The 22,733-nt window shown below is 43.1% G+C and overlaps 1 protein-coding gene across 1 annotated transcript in view; it reads right to left on the bottom strand.

The window, feature by feature from the left end:
* The window catches only part of LOC311131110 (gamma-aminobutyric acid receptor subunit alpha-5-like), a gene marked incomplete at its 5' end in the record, with an annotated part of 90,577 nt that overhangs the window by 40,003 nt on the left and 27,841 nt on the right, over positions 1 to 22,733 (bottom strand). Inside the window, one exon of the mRNA XM_084163921.1 lies at positions 3,046 to 3,189. Coding sequence (XP_084020047.1) covers positions 3,046 to 3,189 — 144 coding nt within the window. The remainder of the gene's footprint in view (positions 1 to 3,045; positions 3,190 to 22,733) is intronic.

Here is a 22,733-nt window from a genome sequence, read left to right as displayed (position 1 = left end):
ATTGTGTTTAAAAGGCACCATGCATGGCAGACAACGCTAAACGTTTATCATTGGGAGCAATCCTTGGGAAGGTACCACGTTCATCTGTACAAACAATAGTACGCAAGTATAAACACCATGGGACCACGCAGCCGTCATAGCGTTCAGGAAGGAGACGCGTTCCTCTCTCCTAGAGATGAACATACTTCGGTGCCAAAAGTGCAAATCAATCCCAGAACAAAAGCAAAGGATCTTGTGAAGATGCTGGAGGAAACAGGTACAAAAGTATCTATATCCACAGTAAAACAAGTCCTATATTGACATAACCTGAAAGGCCGCTCAGCAAGGAAGAAGCCACTGCTCCAAAACCGCCATAAAAAAGCCAGACTACGGTTTGTAACTGCACATGGGGACAAAGATCGTACTTTTTGGAGAAATGTCCTCTGGTCTGATTAATCAAAAATAGAACTGTTTGGCCATAATGACCATCGTTATGTTTGGTGGAAAAAGGTGGATGCTTGCAAGCCGAAGAACACCATCCCAACCATGAAGCACGGGGGTGGCAGCATCATGCTGTGGGGGTGCTTTGCTGCAGGAGGGACTGGTGCACTTCACAAAATAGATGGCATCAAGAGGAAGGAAAATGAGGTGGATATATTGAAGCAACATCTCAAGACATCAGTCAGGAAGTTAAAGCTTGGTCGCAAATGGGTCTTCCAAATGGACAATGACCCCAAGCATACTTCCAAAGTTGTGGCAAAATGGCTTAAGGACAACAAAGTCAAGGTATTGGAGTGGCCATCACAAAGCCTTGACCTCAATCCTATATAGAATTTGTGGGCAGAACTGAAAAAGCGTGTGCGAGCAAGGAGGCCTACAAACCTGACTCAGTTACACCAGCTCTGTCAGGAGGAATGGGCCAGAATTCACCCAATTATTGTGGGAAGCTTGTGGAAGGCTACCCGAAACGTTTGACCCAAGTTAAACAATTTAAAGGCAATGCTACCAAATACTAATTGAGTGTATGTAAACGTCTGACCCACTGGGAATGTGATGAAATAAATAAAAGCTGAAATAAATCATTCTCTCTAGTATTATTCTGACATTTCACATTCTTAAAATAAAGTGATGATCCTAACTGACCTAAAACAGGGAATTTTTACTAGGATTAAATGTCAGGAATTGTGAAAAACTGAGTTTAAATGTATTTGGCTAAGGTGTATGTAAACTTCCGACTTCAACTGTATATAGACATATAGACATACATGTACTGCAGAGTGTAGGCAGGGAAACACCCACCCCCTATAACAACGTCTCCAGGATGTGGCCAAATGGCACCATATTTCCAACAAAGACCAGAGCTCAAAAGTAGTGCACTACGTCTATAGGGAATAGGGTACCATTTGGGATGCAGTACCACTCTCTACAGTACCAGCGCTAGGCAGGTAGACAGGCAGACAGACAGGCAGACAGACAGACAGACAGGCAGATAGGCAGACAGACAGACAGACAGACAGACAGATAGGCAGACAGACAGACAGACAGACAGACAGACAGGCAGGCAGACAGACAGACAGACAGACAGACAGACAGACAGACAGGCAGGCAGGCAGGCAGGCAGACAGACAGACAGACAGACAGACAGACAGACAGACAGACAGACAGGCAGGCAGACAGACAGACAGGCAGAAAGGCAGACAGACAGACAGACAGACAGGCAGAAAGGCAGACAGACAGACAGACAGGCAGAAAGACAGACAGACAGACAGACAGACAGACAGACAGACAGACAGACAGACAGACAGACAGACAGACAGACAGACAGACAGACAGACAGACAGACAGACAGACAGGCAGGCAGGCAGGCAGACAGACAGACAGGCAGACAGACAGACAGGCATACAGGCAGACAGACAGGCAGAAAGGCAGACAGAGGACAGACAGGCAGACAGACAGACAGACAGACAGACAGACAGACAGACAGACAGACAGACAGACAGACAGACAGACAGACAGACAGACAGACAGACAGACAGACAGACAGACAGACAGACAGGCATATAGACAGGCAGACAGACAGGCCGGCAGACAGACAGGCAGACAGGCAGACAGACAGACAGACAGAAAGGCAGACAGGTAGACAGACAGGCAGCACCTGATAGTGCATTACTGTATCCTACCTCTTTACGGCATTAAGCAGATGCCGCTCCGCTCAGCCCCACCCAACAGTGTTACTGCCGCAGCAGCCAATCAGAACTCAGCTACATCACTCAGTAACAGCACAAGTGAGGGCCTGCCGGACCATTAACTCTTCACACCCAGTGGCTCGATGTGTGTGTGTTACAGTGTGTCTGTAGGGTTGTAGGGCTTTAGGACCCAGGACCAGAGCCCAGGACCAGAGCCCAAGACCAGAGCCCAAGACCAGAGCCCAAGACCAGAGCCCAGGACCAGAGCTCAGGACCAGAGCCCAAGACCAGAGCTCAGGACCAGAGCCCAAGACCAGAGCTCAGGAAAGGGATGTGTTTTCCCTTCTCCGTCCTAGAGACAGCTGGCTATGTGTACGAGGTGTTCACAAATACTTCAAGCCATTCATTTATTCTCTCTCTATCTAATTCCAGCTTGATTGTAAAACACATTCTTCTCACATTACATAGTTCTCACTGACACAGTATAATTACACACACAGAGATAGAGCGTAGAGACACTGTTTCATCAAAAAGGCTGAACGGTTGTAGTTCTACATCAAAGTGATGCATTTATGACAGTGGTTGTTAGGATTGGTATGGCAGTGAATGGGTGATTGGTAGGAGGATGAATAGGTGAGTAATGAGAAGTTAGAATTGTGTGTGTGTGTGTGTGTGTTTGTGTGTGTGTGTGTGTGTGTGTGTCTGTGTCTGTGTGTATGTGTGTCTGTGTGTGTGTGTGTATGTGTGTGTGTGTGTGTGTGTGTGTGTCTGTGTATGTGTCTGTGTCTGTGTCTGTGTGTCTGTGTCTGTGTGTGTGTGTGTGTGTGTGTGTGTGTGTGTGTGTGTGTGTGTGTGTGTGTGTGTGTGTGTGTGTGTGTACCTCTGCTGGTATAGATGTCCTCAGTGCCAGCGGTCTGTCCTATCAGATGATACTGGTTGAGTCGTGACCCATCCTCTGCCACCACCACTGATTTAGCTGCTCCCTGGGTCCACGTATAAACCACCTCAGACACAGGATACGCATCTACAACAGGAGACAGGAAACAGGATACGCATCTACAACAGGAGACAGGAAACAGGATACGCATCTACAACAGGAGACAGGAAACGGGATACGCATCTACAACAGGAGACAGGAAACAGGATACGCATCTACAACAGGAGACAGGAAACAGGATACGCATCTACAACAGGAGACAGGAAACGGGATACGCATCTACAACAGGAGACAGGAAACAGGATACGCATCTACAACAGGAGACAGGAAACAGGATACGCATCTACAACAGGAGACAGGAAACAGGATACGCATCTACAACAGGAGACAGGAAACGGGATACGCATCTACAACAGGAGACAGGAAACAGGATACTCATCTACAACAGGAGACAGGAAACGGGATACGCATCTACAACAGGAGACAGGAAACAGGATACGCATCTACAACAGGAGACAGGAAACAGGATACTCATCTACAACAGGAGACAGGAAACGGGATACGCATCTACAACAGGAGACAGGAAACAGGATACGCATCTACAACAGGAGACAGGAAACAGGATACGCATCTACAACAGGAGACAGGAAACGGGATACGCATCTACAACAGGAGACAGGAAACGGGATACGCATCTACAACAGAAGACAGGAAACAGGATACGCATCTACAACAGGAGACAGGAAACGGGATACGCATCTACAACAGGAGACAGGAAACAGGATACGCATCTACAACAGGAGACAGGAAACGGGATACGCATCTACAACAGGAGACAGGAAACAGGATACGCATCTGCAACAGGAGACAGGAAACAGGATACGCATCTGCAACAGGAGACAGGAAACAGGATACGCATCTACAACAGGAGACAGGAAACAGGATACGCAACTACAACAGGAGACAGGAAACAGGATACGCATCTACAACAGGAGACAGGAAACAGGATACGCATCTTCAACAGAAGACAGGAAACAGGATACACATCTACAACAGGATACAGGAAACAGGATACCCACCACGTGTCCCCACCCAACAGGCGGATGATCTCCGGGAACCAGAATCAACAACAGACCCTTACCAACACATGCTGGCCCTCCAACATTGGAAGGAAACGCCTCAGCGCCAGCAAAACAGTCAGTAGCTCTAGTTAATTGATAAGCAGCGCCCTTTTTGCTGTTGACCAAATCCCTCTCTCTGATTATCCCACACACAGCGATCACCATCCCAGTAAGGATGAGACACTACCTGGCCCATGAGAACCCCCTGCAACAGCAGTCACGGGTCTCTCCAAGGAATCAATACCCTTAGGTACGACGGGGATACCTTGAGCAACCGATGGCAGTGGTGAGATGCGTCCAGCACCCAGCGCTGAAACAGACGCATCAACAGAAGTTCCAGAGTACCACAGCTATCATAGAGGCCATCAGACCCAATAACGGCAGGCACAAGAGAAAAGGCACCAGTTGAAACCGTGCCAGACAGAGCCGGAATGCGACCCTCCTCTGTCGGGACAAAAACGCAAGATTCAGAACCGAGTCCAGAATGAGATCCAGAAACTGAATACGCTGAGCCGGAGTCAAATAGCTTTTCTTGTGATTCACTATGAACCCCAGCGAATATGGAAACCATCGTGGCAGTGTGGAGCTCCACCTGTTCCCTTGACTCTGCTACGACCAGATGGGCCAATTCTCAGATCCCCTCGCACCGCACCGGTGCTAAAACCGCCTCCACCACCATAGAAAAGGTGCGGGTGATAGGGAGGATGTACAGTATAGCACATGAAAATAAGCATCCTTCAGATCTATGGACGTGAACCAATCGCTGGGACACACCGACTGCAATAGCCGGCGAAGTGTGAGCATTTTGAACTTGCAACATTGAGGTGCTTGTTTAAAACACGCAATTCCAGGATGGGACGCAACGTTCCATCGCTCTAGGGAACTAAGAAGTACCGGCTGTACCAACCTCTCTGTACTTCTGACACGGGGACCAAATGAATATCCTGCTTTTGAAGGAGGGAGGAAATCTCCTCTCTCGAGACAGGCGCTTGGACCTCAGGGATGAAAAGGAGGACGCACTACAAACTGCAGACTGTACCCTCTCATCACCAATGGTAAAACTGCACATGCACACCACTGGACGGAGCACGCTGCCAGTCTCCCTACATGATCTCCTGAAGGGGCAGAGCAGAGCGCCACCCTGAGGACTGGGATAAAAATAATTGTTTGTCATGCTTGTTTTCATATTCTTGACAACTGTGTGTCCTAGAACTGTGCATTCTGATACCCTGCCCACACCGGGTTCGGGGACCTCCGAGCTAGGATTATCTCTGGAGCCAAGTATCTCGCCACTTCACCGCTGCAGGGACAGGAGGTAAATACCTTCCCCCAAACCTGGAGGAACTCCGCTGCAGGGACAGGAGGTAAATACCTACCCCCAAACCTGGAGGAACTCCGCTGCAGGGACAGGAGGTAAATACCTTCCCCCAAACCTGGAGGAACTCTGCTGCAGGGGGAGAAGATGGCCAATCCACCCCCAGGTGATCTGCCGCCCGACGACACCGCTCCATTAAAGGTGCATTAACCACTAATGGTTCACTCTCCCCCTCCGAATCCAAAGCCAGGGCATCAGGCTGTCATCCGATTGACACTCTGAAAACCCTCCAGAGCCAACCAGGGATAGTATATCATCCCCAGGATCCGGACTCTAAACAAGCTAGAGAAACCGGAATGAACCTCACTCGGCTGGGATGAGACTTCCTCACAAAGTCAGCCCGACTCTCAATGGAAGGTGGACCCAGCCGGAGACAATGGTCACACAGAATGGTTCGAAACCAAGGCCTCCTGAGTGTGTTTCCACCCCAGGCAACAGGACAGCACTCGTGAGTATCTTTGATTTTCATTGTGAAACCACAGGCCCTAGGGCACGGTTGGAGGTTCAAATTCAGCCTTATTTAATTTACTCTTACCACTGGCCATCTTACTCAAGCAAGGAAGCATTAGCTACACAAGCAGAGCTGAAAGTAGTTAACTTTTAGCAAACAAACAAAAAAACGATCCCAAGACCCAAAACTCGCATCATCTAGGAGGACGAGTACTCTCTCCCCACTAACAGACATCTAAGTCGGAGTCAAATCTCGTAGCTTTCATGTGCTTAAAAAGGTTGTAAATTGCGTGACACGTTCTTCCTTCAGGTGAGCCGAAGAGCGAAGATAACTAATGTAAAGCAGACTGTGGTCCAGGAATGGCTAAAGGATTGCACATTTTACCTGGAGCTAACCCTGCAGGTAGCACTACCTGGGTGATCTGAAAAGTCATAGTCAATCGATCAATAATATAATAATATTTTTAGCAAAAATGTTTATATTCAATTTACGATCTGTAGAAACAATGAGAATAGAAAAGTTCAGAACTTTTGTAAAACATCACAGTACAGTTGAAAAATATATAGCAAATAGAAATCCAATATGGATGGTGTTAAGAGATAGATGGGAGGTGTTGAATGGAGCTGAAGGATGGGACTAATAACAACAACTAATAACAACAAGATAACTAATGTAAAGCATACTGTGTCCATAATAAGTATATAGGTTATAGGTTGAGAGCTTTTGTGAAAGAGCACAGTTAGAAAAATATGGCATATAGAAGCACACCAGGTGGACATCATGAAAATGATTGGAGGAAGTTCAGGAGTAAAAACAAACAAAATATAATGATTGTAGAATTTGACTGTGTCCATAAAATGTATATAGTATGTATGGGCTGGAAGTAGAGGCCTAAGCGTTGTTGTTCACTAGTTTACTCCAATTGGGGAAGGGGTGGTGGGGTTGGAAAGTAATGAAGGGAAATATCATTTAAAAAAGGATATGTGTGTGTGTATGTATGTATGTATGTATGTATGTATGTATGTATGTATGTATGTATGTATGTATGTATGTATATATGTGTGTATGTGTGTGTGTGTATGTGTATATGTGTATGTGTATGTGTATATATATATATATATATATATATATATATATTTGCGAGAAAAAAATCATATGGGGGATTGGAAGTGATGCAGACAATTACATTGATGGAAGTTACAATATATCTGAAATATTAAAGCTGATCTATCCCTTAAAAACAACAAAAAAAAGATTTGAGGAAATGGATGCGATCCCCAGTATTATAGTCAGGAAGCCAGGGCTTCCGAGGATGGGCTCGACATGTATTGGCCCGTAGCTTCAGGTGAATAGGACAGGAATAGGATTAGTCGTTGAATCCCCATAGTATGTTATACCGAGATAGAGACTGAAAGGGAACGGGGAAACACTATTTTCACGCCATTTTGATACCGAAGTGACTTTTTGTAGCAGGTTAGGAGAACTTACGCAGCAGGAAATTAACATAGCAGGTTAAGAAAATGGTTAAGGTTAGGGTTAGTGAAAAGGCTCTCCTAACCTGCTACAAAAAGTCACTTCGGTATCAAAATGTTGTGAAAAGAGTGTCCACACAGAGAGCGGAGAGGAGCAGAGGGGAAGAGCATCTTCATTCTATTTTCCCCTACTGTACTGCACCCTGATCTGTTTCACCTGTCTTTGTGATTGTCTCCACCCCCCTCCAGGTGTCGCCCATCTTCCCCATTATCCCCAGTGTATTTATGCCTGTGTTCTCTGTTTGTCTGTTGCCAGTTCGTTTTGTTTCGTCAAGCCTACCAGCGGTTTTCCCCTTGCGCCTGTCTTTTTTAAGTTCCTGTTTTCTAGTTTTCCCAGTTTTTACCTTTCTGCCTGCCTGCCGTTCTGTACCTTTTGGACTCTGATCTAGATTAGTGACCTCTGCCCTCCCTTGACCTGACCTCTGCCTGCACCCTGTTTTTGTAATAAAATGTTGTTACTTCAACACTGTCTGCATCTGGGTCTTCTACTGAAACGTGATAGTACGAACTGGCCATGACTGACCCAGCAGACTCGGACCAGCTCCGCAACGCCATCTCCTCCCAAGGAACCACCATTGGAAGGCACGAGGAGTTGCTTCGTGGTCTCATGGAAGGATTCCAGACCTTGGTCGAAAATCCATGACCGAGCGTTTAACACATTGCTGGAGCAATTCCGCGGGGTTGTCTGTTAGGTAGCCTACCACGACGGTAACCTCCCGGCCCCTCAGTAACCCGGCTGTTAGCAGTGCGGCCTCCCCGGCCACCCCGGTTTCCCGAGAAACCTGCTTAGAGAGTCGGGAACCTGTCGGGCATTTCTCGCTCATCATCGAGCTGCAGCCCTCCTCCTTCCCTTTGGACCACTCTAAGATAGCGTACCTCATCACGCTGATGTCCAGGAGGGATCTCGCCTGGGCTACGGCAGTGTGGGAACAACAGTCGGCCGTATGCTTCAGTCTGGAGGAGTTCATGCAGGAGGTAAAGACGGCATTCGATGGTCCATTGTCAGGGAGAGAGGCTGCCCGGAAGTAACTTCAGCTTCGGCAAGAATCCAGCAGTGTGGCAGACTATGCAGTGGATTTCCGCACATTTGAAACCAACCCATTTAACAGGGATTACATTTACATTTACATCATTTAGCAGGCGCTCTTATCCAGAGCGACTTACAAATTGGTGCATTCACCTTATAGCCAGTGGGATAACCGCTTTACAAAATTATTATATTATTTTTTTTTGGGGTGGGGTGGGGTGGGGTGGAGTGGGTAGAAGGATTACTTGATCCTATCCCAGGTATTCCTTAAAGAGGTGGGGTTTCAAGTGTCTCCGGAAGGTGGTGAGTGACTCCGCTGTCCTGGCGTCGTGAGGGAGCTTGTTCCACCATTGGGGTGCCAGAGCAGCGAACAGTTTTGACTGTGCTGAGCGGGAACTGTGCTTCCGCAGAGGTAGGGGGGCCAGCAGGACAGAGGTGGATGAACGCAATGCCCTCGTTTGGGTGTAGGGACTGATCAGAGCCTGAAGGTACGGAGGTGCCGTTCACCTCACAGCTCCGTAGACAAGCACCATGGTCTTGTAGCAGATGCGAGCTTCAACTGGAAGCCAGTGGAGTGTGCGGAGGAGCGGGGTGACGTGAGAGAACTTGGGAAGGTTGAACACCAGACGGGCTGCGGCATTCTGGATGAGTTGTAGGGGTTTAATGGCACAGGCAGGGAGCCCAGCCAACAGCAAGTTGCAGTAATCCAGACGGGAGATGACAAGTGCCTGGATTAGGACCTGTGCCGCTTCCTGTGTAAGGCAGGGTCGTACTCTCCGAATGTTGTAGAGCATGAACCTACAGGATCGGGTCACCGCCTTGATGTTAGCGGAGAACGACAGGGTGTTGTCCAGGGTAACGCCAAGGCTCTTCACACTCTGGGAGGAGGACACAACAGAGTTGTCAACCGTGATGGCGAGATCATGGAACGGGCAGTCCTTCCCGGGGAGGTTAGAAACCAACCTCTCCCTCTTAACAGGGATTAGAAATGAACCTATGCCTTTTAACATGGATTAGAAAGCAACCGTTCCCTTTTAACAAGGGTTAGAAACAAACCTATCCCTCTTTCAGGGATTAAAAACTAACCTATCCCTCTTAACACTTATTAGAAACCAACCTATCCCTCTTAACAGGGATTAGAAATCAACCTATCCCTTTAAAACGGATTGGAAACCAACCTATCCCATTTAACACAGATGAGAAAGGAACCTAATCCTCTTAACACTGATTAGAAACCAATTTGTTCCTCTTAACAGGGTTTAGAAACCAACCTATACCTCTAAACAGGGATTAGAAACCAAACTATCCTCTTTACACAGGGATTAGAAACTAACCTATCCCTATTAAGAGGGATTAGAAACCAACCTATCCCTCGTAACATGGATTCGAACGTTCCTTTCCCTTGAACAAGGATCAGAAACCAACCTAACCCCCTTAAGAGGGATTAGAAGCCAACCTATCCCTTTTAAAAAGGATTAGAAACCAACCTATACCTCTTAACATGGATTAGACACCAACCTATCCCACTTAACACTGATTAGAAACCAACATATCCCTCTTAAAAGAGATTAGAAACTAACCTTTCCCTCTTAAAAGGGATTAGAAACCAACCTATCCCTCATAACATGGATTTGAAAGTACCTTTCCCTTGAACAAGGATCAGAAACCAACCTATCCCTTTTAAAAATGATTAGACACCAACCTATCCCTCTTAACAGGGATTACAAATCAACCTATACCTCTTAAAATAGATTAGAAACCAACCTATCACCTTAACAGGGATTAAAAACAAACCTATCCTTCTTAAAATTGATTAAAAAAACAACCTATCACTCTTAACAAGGATTAGAAACAAACCTAAACCTCATAAAACTGATTAGAAACCAACATATACCATTTAACACAGATTATAATAATGTATCACTCTTCAAATGGATTTGAAACCAACCTATCCCTATTAAAACAGATTAGAAAACAATCTATCCCTATTAACATGGAGTAGAAAGTACCTTTCCCTTGAACAAGGATCAGAAACCAACCTAACCCTCTTAACAGGGATTAGAAACCAACCTATCCCTCTTAACATGGATTAGAAACTAACCTATCCCTCTTTACATGGATTAGACACCAACCTATCCCTTTTAACATTGACAAGAAACCAACATATCCCTCTAAACAGGTATTAGAAACCAACCTATCCCTCGTTAACACATATTAGAAACCAACCTATCCATCTTAACATGGATTAGTGAGCAACCTATCCCCTTAACAGGGATTAGAAACCTACCTATCCCTCTTAAAGGGGATTAGAAAACAATATTTCCCTTTTAACAAGGATTGGAAACCAACCTATCCCTCTTAACAGGGATTAGAAACCAACCTAAACCTCTTAAAATGGATTAGGAACAAACCAATCCCTCTTAACAGGGATTAGAAACCAACCTATCCCTTTTAACAGGGATTAGAAACCAACCTATCCCTCTTAACAGGGATTAGAAACCATCATATCCCTCTTCAAATTGATTAGAAACTAACCTATCCCTCTGAACAGGGATTAAAAACCAACCCATCACTCTTAACACTGATTAGAAACAAACCTATCCCTCTTAACACTGATTAGAAACCAACGTATCCCTCTTAAAACAGATTAGAAACGAAGCCATCCTTCTGAAAAGGGATTAGAAACCAACCTATCCCTCTTAACACAGATTAGACACCAACCTATCCCTCTTAACATGGATTAGAAACGAAGCCATCCTTCTGAAAAGGGATTAGAAACCAACCTATCACTATTCAAACAGATTAGAAACCAACCTATCCCTTTTAACAGGGATTAGAAATCAACCTATCCCTCTTAACAGGGATTATAAACCAACCAATCCCTCTTAACATGGATTAGAAACTAACCTATCCCTCTTTACATGGATTAGACACCAACCTATCTCTTTTAACATTGATAAGAAACCAACAAATCCCTCTAAACAGGGATTAGAAACAAACCTGTCCCTCTTAAAACAGATCGGAAACCAACATATACCTCTTAACATGTATTAGAAAGCCTTATATATAAGGATTATTGTCACGGATTCAGCCGAGGCTGCCCCTCCTCCTTGCTCGGGCAGGCTTTGGCGTTCGTCGTCACCGGAGTACTAGCTGCTACCGATCCATGTATCTATGTTTGACTTGTTCTGTCTTTATTGGTCACACCTGTTTCCCATTATGTAGTTATGTCTTCCCTATTTAACCCTCTGTTTCACACTGTGTGTTGTGTGTGTTTGTTCATGTTTCAGTTGTCGTTAGTGTGCAGGTTTGTTCCCTCCCTGCTTGGAGGTTGTTGTTCTTTCTTTTACCTCGAGTAAAGTACACCTTCTGATTAGCTCTGTGTCCTGCGCCTGACTTCGCCTACCACATTACACTGACGCCTTGACAGAAACACACACCATCTACATGGAGTCAGCAGGTACAGCGATGCCAGCCGGATTGATGGAGGAACGCGTCCAACAACAAGCGGCCATGATCCAGGCTCTCGGCATCGCCATGGAATGAGTGGTGAACACTATGGAGCGATGGGAGAGAGGAGGTCTCCCTATACCTCCTCCGATTACACCATCACCTACCCCGATGTCCATCGCTTCACCTCCTGGGTCCAGTGGGATTCGGCTCTCGCTCCCGAGGGCTTATGACGGTACAGCTGCCGGGTGTCAGGGTTTTCTGCTCCAGGTAGAACTCTACCTGGCAACCATCCACCCGGATCTCCTGTCTGTCCGGTAAAGCGCTGGAGTGGGCCAACGCCGAGTGGGGGGGAATAGACGCCGCAACTGTAACCTATGCGGAGTTTACCCGCCGCTTTAGGGCGCTATTCGATCATCCACCAGAGGGGAGAGCGGCGGGTGAGCATCCATTCCACCTCAGACAGGGGAAGAGGAGCGCGCAGGAATTTGCACTGGACTTTCGGACTCTGGCTGCCAGCACAGGATGGAATGAGAGGGCCCTCATCGACCACTACCGTTGTAGTTTGAGGGAGGACGTTCATCGGGAATTGGCCTGCAGGGACACCAACCTAAACCTGGACCAACTGGTGGATATGTCGATTCGACTGGATAACCTGTTGGCTACCCGCGGACGTCCGGATCAGGGGCCGTCCATTCCATCCACCAGCACCTCCGACCCTACCCCTATGGAGCTCGGAGGTGCTGCTATGTGGGAGACCGGTAGGGGGGCCGTCCCCTGCACCAACCGTGGCCGCAGAGGACACACTGCTGGTCGGTGCTGGGGAGGGCCTTCAAGGAGTCAAGGCAGTAGGCAGTGCACTGATGAACCGTTTCAGGTGAGTAGGCACCCAACTCACCCAGAGCTCCCTGTTGCGCATATGTGTATTAATGTTTTGTTTCCCGAGTTTTCTTCTCATTCCCAGCATAAGGTGCTAGTAGATTCAGGCGTAGCTGGGAACTTTATTGATCGTCTGTTTACCCGTAAGTTAGGGATTCCTATTGTGCCAGTCGATGTGCCCTTCCCTATCCATGCCCTAGATAGTCTCCCTTTAGGGTCAGGTCTGATTAGGGAGGTCACAGCGCCACTCTGGATGAAGACGCAGGAGGGGCATGAGGAGATAATTAGTCTGTATCTGATTGATTCTCCTGCGTTTTTCCTGTGGTGTTGGGGCTTCCCTGGTTAACTTCTCATGACCCCACTATTTCATGGCAACAGAGGGCTCTCAAGGGATGGTCAAGTCAGTGCTTGGGTAGGTGTGTAGGTGTTTCCGTAGGGGCAACTATGGTGGAAAGTCCAAACCAGGTTCCCACCATGCACATTCCACCTGAATATGCCGATTTGGCTCTCGCCTTCTGTAAAAAGAAGGCAACTCAATTAACACCTCATCGACAGGGGGATTGTGCGATAAACCTCCAGGTAGGCGCTGCGCTTCCCCGGAGTCACGTGTATCCTCTGTCACATGAAGAGACGGCGGCTATGGAAACATATGTCACCGAATCTCTGAGACAGGGATACATTCGGCCGTCCACTTCCCTGCGTCATTGAGTTTATTTTTTGTGAAGAAGAAGGATGGTTTCTTACGCCCGTGCATTGACTACCGTAGTCTAAATCAGATCACAATAAAATACAGTTATCCATTACCTCTGATTGCGAGTATGACGGAGTCATTGCACGGGGCGCGCTTCTTCACTAAATTGGATCTCAGGAGCACGTACAACCTGGTGCGTATCCGGGAGGGAGATGAGTGGAAGACCAACCTATCCCCTTAACAGGGATTAGTAACCAACCTATCCCCTTAACAGGGATTAGTAACCAACCTATCCCCTTAACAGGGATTAGTAACCAACTTATCCCCTTAACAGGGATTAGTAACCAACCTCTCACCTTAACAGGGATTAGTAATCAACCTATCCCCTTAACAGGGATTAGTAACCAACCTATCCCCTTAACAGGGATTAGTAACCAACCTATCCCCTTAACAGGGATTGGAGACCAAACTATCCCTCTAAACATGGATTAGAAACCTACCTATCCCTCTTAAAAGGGATTAGAAAACAATATTTCCCTTTTAACAAGGATTGGAAACCAACCTATCCCTCTTAACATGGATTATAAACCATCATATCCCTCTTCAAATGGATTAGAAACTAACCTATCCCTCTGAACAGGGATTAAAAACCAACCCATCACTCTTAACACTGATTAGAAACAAACCTATCCCTCTTAACACAGATTAGACACCAACCTTTCCCTCTTAACATGGATTGGAATCCAACCTGTCCCTCTTAACAGGGATTAGAAACCAACCTATCTCTTTTAACAGGGATTAGACACCATCATATCCCTCTTCAAATTGATTAGAAACTAACCTATCCCTCTGAACAGGGATTAAAAACCAACCCATCACTCTTAACACTGATTAGAAACCAACCTATCACTCTGAACAGGGATTAGAAACCAACCTATCCCTCGTAACATGGATTAGAAATGAACCTATCACGCTTTACATGGATTAGACACCAACCTATACCTTTTAGTGGGAATTAGAAAACAACCTATCCCTCGTTAACATGGATTAGAAACCAAGCTATCAATTTTAACACTGATTAGAAACCAACCTATCCCTCTTATAATTGATTAAAAAACCAACCTATAAATCTTAACATGGATTTCAAACCAACGTATCCCTCTTAACAGGGATTAGAAACCAACCTATCCATCTTAACAGGTATTAGAAACCAACCTATCCTTCTTAACAGTGATTAGAAACCAACCTATTCCATTTAAAAGGGATTAGAAACCAACCTAACCCTCTTAACAGGGTTTAGAAACCAACCTATCCGTTTGAACACGGATTAGAAACCAACCTCTCCCTCTTATCATGGATTAGAAAGTAACATATCCCTCTTAAAATGGATTAGAAACCAACCTATCCCTTTTAACAGGGATTAGAAAACAACATTTCCCTTTTAACAAGGACTAGAAACCAACATATCCCTCTTAACATTGATTAGAAACTAACCTATCCCTCTTAACAGGTATTAGAAACCAACCTCTCCCTCTTAACAGGGATTAGAAACCAACATATCCCTCTTAAAATGGATTAGAAACCAACCTATCCCTCTTAACATGGATTAGAAACAAACCTATACCATTTAGCGAGGATTAGAAACCAACCTATCACTCTGAACAGGGATTAGAAACCAACCTATCCCTCGTAACATGGATTAGAAACGAACCTATCACGCTTTACATGGATTAGACACCAACCTATACCTTTTAGTGGGAATTAGAAACCAACCTATCCCTCGTTAACATGGATTAGAAACCAAGCTATCAATTTTAACACTGATTAGAAACCAACCTATCCCTCTTATAATTGATTAAAAAACCAACCTATCCATCTTAACATGGATTTCAAACCAACGTATCCCTCTTAACAGGGATTAGAAACCAACCTATCCATCTTAACAGGTATTAGAAACCAACCTATTCCATTTAAAAGGGATTAGAAACCAACCTAACCCTCTTAACAGGGTTTAGAAACCAACCTATCCGTTTGAACACGGATTAGAAACCAACCTCTCCCTCTTATCATGGATTAGAAACCAACCTATCCCTTTTAACAGGGATTAGAAAACAACATTTCCCTTTTAACAAGGACTAGAAACCAACATATCCCTCTTAACATTGATTAGAAACTAACCTATCCCTCTTAACATGTATTAGAAACCAACCTCTCCCTCTTAACAGGGATTAGAAACCAACATATCCATCTTAAAATGGATTAGAAACCAACCTATCCCTTTTAACAAGGATTAGAAACCAATGTATCCCTCTTAACATGGATTAGAAACAAACCTATACCATTTAGCGAGGATTAGAAACCAACCTATCCCTTTTAACAAGGATTAGAAACCAACCTATCCATTTTAACAGGGATTAGTAACCAACATATCCCTCTTAACACTGATTAGAAACAAACCTATCCCTCTTAAAACAGATTAGAAACGAAGCCATCCTTCTGAAAAGGGATTAGAAACCAACCTATCACTATTCAAATGGATTAGAAACCAACATATCCTTCTGAAAAGGGATTAGAAACCAACCTATCACTATTCAAATGGATTAGAAACCAACCTATCCCTTTTAACAGGGATTAGAAACCAACCTATCACTCTTAACATGTATTGGAATCCAACCTGTCCCTATTAACAGGGATTAGAAACCAACCTATCTCTTTTAACAGGGATTAGACACCATCATATCCCTCTTCAAATGGATTAGAAACTAACCTATCCCTCTGAACAGGGATTAAAAACCAACCCATCACTCTTAACACTGATTAGAAACCAACCTATCCCTCTGAACAGGGATTAGAAACCAACCTATCCCTCTTAACATGGATTAGAAACTAACCTATCCCGCTTTACATGGATTAGACACCAACCTATACCTTTTAGCGGGGATTAGAAACCAACCTATCCCTCGTTAACATGGATTAGAAACCAAGCTATCAATTTTAACACTGATTAGAAACCAACCTATCCCTATTATAATTGATAAAAAAACCTACCTATCCCTCGTTAACATGGATTAGAAACCAACCTATCCATCTTAACATGGATTAGAAACCAACCTATCCCTCTTAAAATGGATTAGAAAGACCCCTTTCCCTTTTAACAAGAATTAGAAACAAACCTATCCCTCTTAACATGGATTAGAAACCAACCTATCCCTTTTAACAGGGATTAGAAAACAACATTTCCCTTTTAACAAGGACTAGAAACCAACATATCCCTCTTAACATTGATTAGAAATTAACCTATCCCTCTTAACATGTATTAGAAACCAACCTCTCCCTCTTAACAGGGATTAGAAACTAACATATCCCTTTTAAAATGGATTAGAAACCAACCTATCCCTTTTAACAAGGATTAGAAACCAACCTATCCCTCTTAACATGGATTAGAAACAAACCTATACCATTTAGCGAGGATTAGAAACCAACCTATCCCTTTTAACAAGGATTAGAAACCAACCTATCCATTTTAACAGGGATTAGTAACCAACCTATCCCTCTTAAAATGGATTAGAAACCAACCTATCCCTCTTAACATGGATTAGAAACCAACCTATAACATTTAGCGGGGATTAGTTACCAACCTATCCCTTTTAACAATGATTAGAAACCAACCTATCCATTTTAACAGGGATTAGTAACCAACCTATCCCTCTTAAAATGGATTGGAAACCAACCTATCCCTTTTAACAAGGATTAGAAACCAACATATCCCTCTTAACAGGGATTATAAACCAACCTAAACCTCTTAAAATGGATTAGGAACAAACCAATCCCTCTTAACAGGGATTAGAAACCAACCTATCCATCTTAACATGGATTAGAAACCAACCTATCCCTCTTAAAATGGATTAGAAAGACCCATTTCCCTTTTAACAAGAATTAGAAACAAACCTATCCCTCTTAACATGGATTAGAAACCAACCTATCCCTTTTAACAGGGATTAGAAAACAACATTTCCCTTTTAACAAGGACTAGAAACCAACATATCCCTCTTAACATTGATTAGAAATTAACCTATCCCTCTTAACATGTATTAGAAACCAACCTCTCCCTCTTAACAGGGATTAGAAACTAACATATCCCTTTTAAAATGGATTAGAAACCAACCTATCCCTTTTAACAAGGATTAGAAACCAACCTATCCCTCTTAACATGGATTAGAAACAAACCTATACCATTTAGCGAGGATTAGAAACCAACCTATCCCTTTTAACAAGGATTAGAAACCAACCTATCCATTTTAACAGGGATTAGTAACCAACCTATCCCTCTTAAAATGGATTAGAAACCAACCTATCCCTCTTAACATGGATTAGAAACCAACCTATAACATTTAGCGGGGATTAGTTACCAACCTATCCCTTTTAACAATGATTAGAAACCAACCTATCCATTTTAACAGGGATTAGTAACCAACCTATCCCTCTTAAAATGGATTGGAAACCAACCTATCCCTTTTAACAAGGATTAGAAACCAACATATCCCTCTTAACAGGGATTATAAACCAACCTAAACCTCTTAAAATGGATTAGGAACAAACCAATCCCTCTTAACAGGGATTAGAAACCAACCTATCCCTTTTAACAGGGATTAGAAACCAACCTATCCCTCTTAACAGGGGTTAGAAACCATCATATCCCTCTTCAAATGGATTAGAAAGTAACCTATCACTCTGAACAGGGATTATAAACCAACCCATCACTCTTAACACTGATTAGAAACAAACCTATAACCTATCCCTCTTAAAACAGATTAGAAACGAAGCCATCCTTCTGAAAAGGGATTAGAAACCAACCTATCACTATTCAAACGGATTAGAAACCAACCTATCCCTTTTAACAGGGATTAGAAACCAACATATCCCTCTTAACACAGATTAGACACCAACCCATCCCTCTTAACATGTATTGGAATCCAACCTGTCCCTCTTAACAGGGATTAGAAACCAACCTATCTCTTTTAACAGGGATTAGACACCATCATATCCCTCTTCAAATGGATTAGAAACTAACCTATCCCTCTGAACAGGGATTAAAAACCAACCTATCACTATTCAAACGGATTAGAAACCAACATATCCTTCTGAAAAGGGATTAGAAACCAACCTATCACTATTCAAATGGATTAGAAACCAACCTATCCCTTTTAACAGGGATTAGAAACCAACCTATCACTCTTAACATGTATTGGAATCCAACCTGTCCCTATTAACAGGGATTAGAAACCAACCTATCTCTTTTAACAGGGATTAGACACCATCATATCCCTCTTCAAATGGATTAGAAACTAACCTATCCCTCTGAACAGGGATTAAAAACCAACCCATCACTCTTAACACTGATTAGAAACCAACCTATCCCTCTGAACAGGGATTAGAAACCAACCTATCCCTCTTAACATGGATTAGAAACTAACCTATCCCGCTTTACATGGATTAGACACCAACCTATACCTTTTAGCGGGGATTAGAAACCAACCTATCCCTCGTTAACATGGATTAGAAACCAAGCTATCAATTTTAACACTGATTAGAAACCAACCTATCCCTATTATAATTGATAAAAAAACCTACCTATCCCTCGTTAACATGGATTAGAAACCAACCTATCCATCTTAACATGGATTAGAAACCAACCTATCCCTCTTAAAATGGATTAGAAAGACCCCTTTCCCTTTTAACAAGAATTAGAAACAAACCTATCCCTCTTAACATGGATTAGAAACCAACCTATCCCTTTTAACAGGGATTAGAAAACAACATTTCCCTTTTAACAAGGACTAGAAACCAACATATCCCTCTTAACATTGATTAGAAATTAACCTATCCCTCTTAACATGTATTAGAAACCAACCTCTCCCTCTTAACAGGGATTAGAAACTAACATATCCCTTTTAAAATGGATTAGAAACCAACCTATCCCTTTTAACAAGGATTAGAAACCAACCTATCCCTCTTAACATGGATTAGAAACAAACCTATACCATTTAGCGAGGATTAGAAACCAACCTATCCCTTTTAACAAGGATTAGAAACCAACCTATCCATTTTAACAGGGATTAGTAACCAACCTATCCCTCTTAAAATGGATTAGAAACCAACCTATCCCTCTTAACATGGATTAGAAACCAACCTATAACATTTAGCGGGGATTAGTTACCAACCTATCCCTTTTAACAATGATTAGAAACCAACCTATCCATTTTAACAGGGATTAGTAACCAACCTATCCCTCTTAAAATGGATTGGAAACCAACCTATCCCTTTTAACAAGGATTAGAAACCAACATATCCCTCTTAACAGGGATTATAAACCAACCTAAACCTCTTAAAATGGATTAGGAACAAACCAATCCCTCTTAACAGGGATTAGAAACCAACCTATCCCTTTTAACAGGGATTAGAAACCAACCTATCCCTCTTAACAGGGGTTAGAAACCATCATATCCCTCTTCAAATGGATTAGAAAGTAACCGATCACTCTGAACAGGGATTATAAACCAACCCATCACTCTTAACACTGATTAGAAACAAACCTATAACCTATCCCTCTTAAAACAGATTAGAAACGAAGCCATCCTTCTGAAAAGGGATTAGAAACCAACCTATCACTATTCAAACGGATTAGAAACCAACCTATCCCTTTTAACAGGGATTAGAAACCAACATATCCCTCTTAACACAGATTAGACACCAACCCATCCCTCTTAACATGTATTGGAATCCAACCTGTCCCTCTTAACAGGGATTAGAAACCAACCTATCTCTTTTAACAGGGATTAGACACCATCATATCCCTCTTCAAATGGATTAGAAACTAACCTATCCCTCTGAACAGGGATTAAAAACCAACCCATCACTCTTAACACTGATTAGAAACCAACCTATCCCTTTGAACAGGGATTAGAAACCAACCTATCCCTCTTAACATGGATTAGAAACTAACCTATCCCGCTTTACATGGATTAGACACCAACCTATACCTTTTAGCGGGGATTAGAAACCAACCTATCCCTCGTTAACATGGATTAGAAACCAAGCTATCAATTTTAACACTGATTAGAAACCAACCTATCCCTCTTATAATTGATAGAAAAACCTACCTATCCCTCGTTAACATGGATTAGAAACCAACCTATCCATCTTAACATGGATTAGAAACGAACCTATCACTCTTAAAATGGATTAGAAAGCCCCCTTTCCATTTTAACAAGAATTAGAAACAAACCTATCCCTCTTAACATGGATTTCAAACCAACCTATCGCTCTTAACAGGGATTAGAAACCAACCTAACCCTCTTAACAGGGTTTAGAAACCAACCTATCCGTTTGAACACGGATTAGAAACCAACCTCTCCCTCTTAACATGGATTAGAAAGTAACATATCCTTCTTAAAATGGATTAGAAACCAACCTATCCATTTTAACAGGGATTAGAAAACAACATTTCCCTTTTAACAAGGACTAGAAACCAACATATCCCTCTTAAAATTGATTAGAAACCAACCTATCCCTCTTAACAGGTATTAGAAACCAACCTATCCCTTTGAACACGGATTAGAAACCAACCTCTCCCTCTTAACAGGGATTAGAAAACAACATATCCCTCTTAAAATGGATTAGAAACCAACCTATCCCTTTTAACAAGGATTAGAAACCAACCTATCCCTCTTAACATGGATTAAAAACCAACCTATACCATTTAGCGGGGTTTAGAAACCAACCTATCCCTTTTAACAAGGATTAGAAATCAACCTATCCTTCTTAACATGGATTAGTAACCAACCTATCCCTCTTAAAATGGATTAGAAACCAACCTATCCCTCTTAACATGGATTAGAAACGAACCTATACCATTTAGCGGGGATTAGAAACCAACCTATCCCTTTTAACAAGGATTAGAAACCAACCTATCCCTCTTAACATGGATTAGAAACCAACCTATACCATTTAGCAGGGATTAGAAACCAACCTGTCCCTCTTAACAGGGATTAGAAACCAACATATCTCTTATAACAGGGATTAGACACAATCATATCCCTCTTCAAATGGATTAGAAACTAACCTATCCCTCTGAACAGGGATTAGAAACAAACCTATCCCTCTTAACAGGGATTAGAAACAAACCTATCCCTCTTCAAATGGATTAGAAACTAACCTATCCCGCTTTACATGGATTAGACACCAACCTATACCTTTTAGCGGGGATTAGAAACCAACCTATCCCTCGTTAACATGGATTAGAAACCAAGCTATCAATTTTAACACTGATTAGAAACCAACCTATCCCTCTTATAATTGATTAAAAAACCAACCTATCCATTTTAACATGGATAAGAAACCAACCTATCCCTCTTAAAATGGATTAGAAACCCCCCTTTCCCTTTTAACAAGAATTAGAAACCAACCTATCCCTCTTAACAGGTATTAGAAACCAACCTATCCTTCTTAACAGCGATTAGAAACCAACCTATCCCATTTAAAAGGGATTAGAAACCAACCTAACCCTCTTAACAGGGTTTAGAAACCAACCTATCCGTTTGAACACGGATTAGAAACCAACCTCTCCCTCTTAACATGGATTAGAAAGTAACATATCCCTCTTAAAATGGATTAGAAACCAACCTATCCCTTTTAACAAGGATTAGAAACCAACCTCTCCCTCTTAACAGGGATTAGAAAACAACATTTCCCTTTTAACAAGGACTAGAAACCAACATATCCCTCTTAAAATTGATTAGAAACCAACCTATCCCTCTTAACAGGTATTAGAAACCAACCTATCCCTTTGAACACGGATTAGAAACCAACCTCTCCCTCTTAACAGGGATTAGAAACCAACATATCCCTCTTAAAATGGATTAGAAACCAACCTATCCCTTTTAACAAGGATTAGAAACCAACCTATCCCTCTTAACATGGATTAAAAACCAACCTATACCATTTAGCGGGGTTTAGAAACCAACCTATCCCTTTTAACAAGGATTAGAAATCAACCTATCCTTCTTAACATGGATTAGTAACCAACCTATCCCTCTTAAAATGGAT

The sequence above is a fragment of the Coregonus lavaretus genome, assembly GCF_964263955.1.
Source record: "Coregonus lavaretus genome assembly, chromosome: 6".
NCBI lineage: Eukaryota > Metazoa > Chordata > Actinopteri > Salmoniformes > Salmonidae > Coregonus > Coregonus lavaretus.
This window is presented reverse-complemented; position numbering and strand designations above follow the sequence as displayed.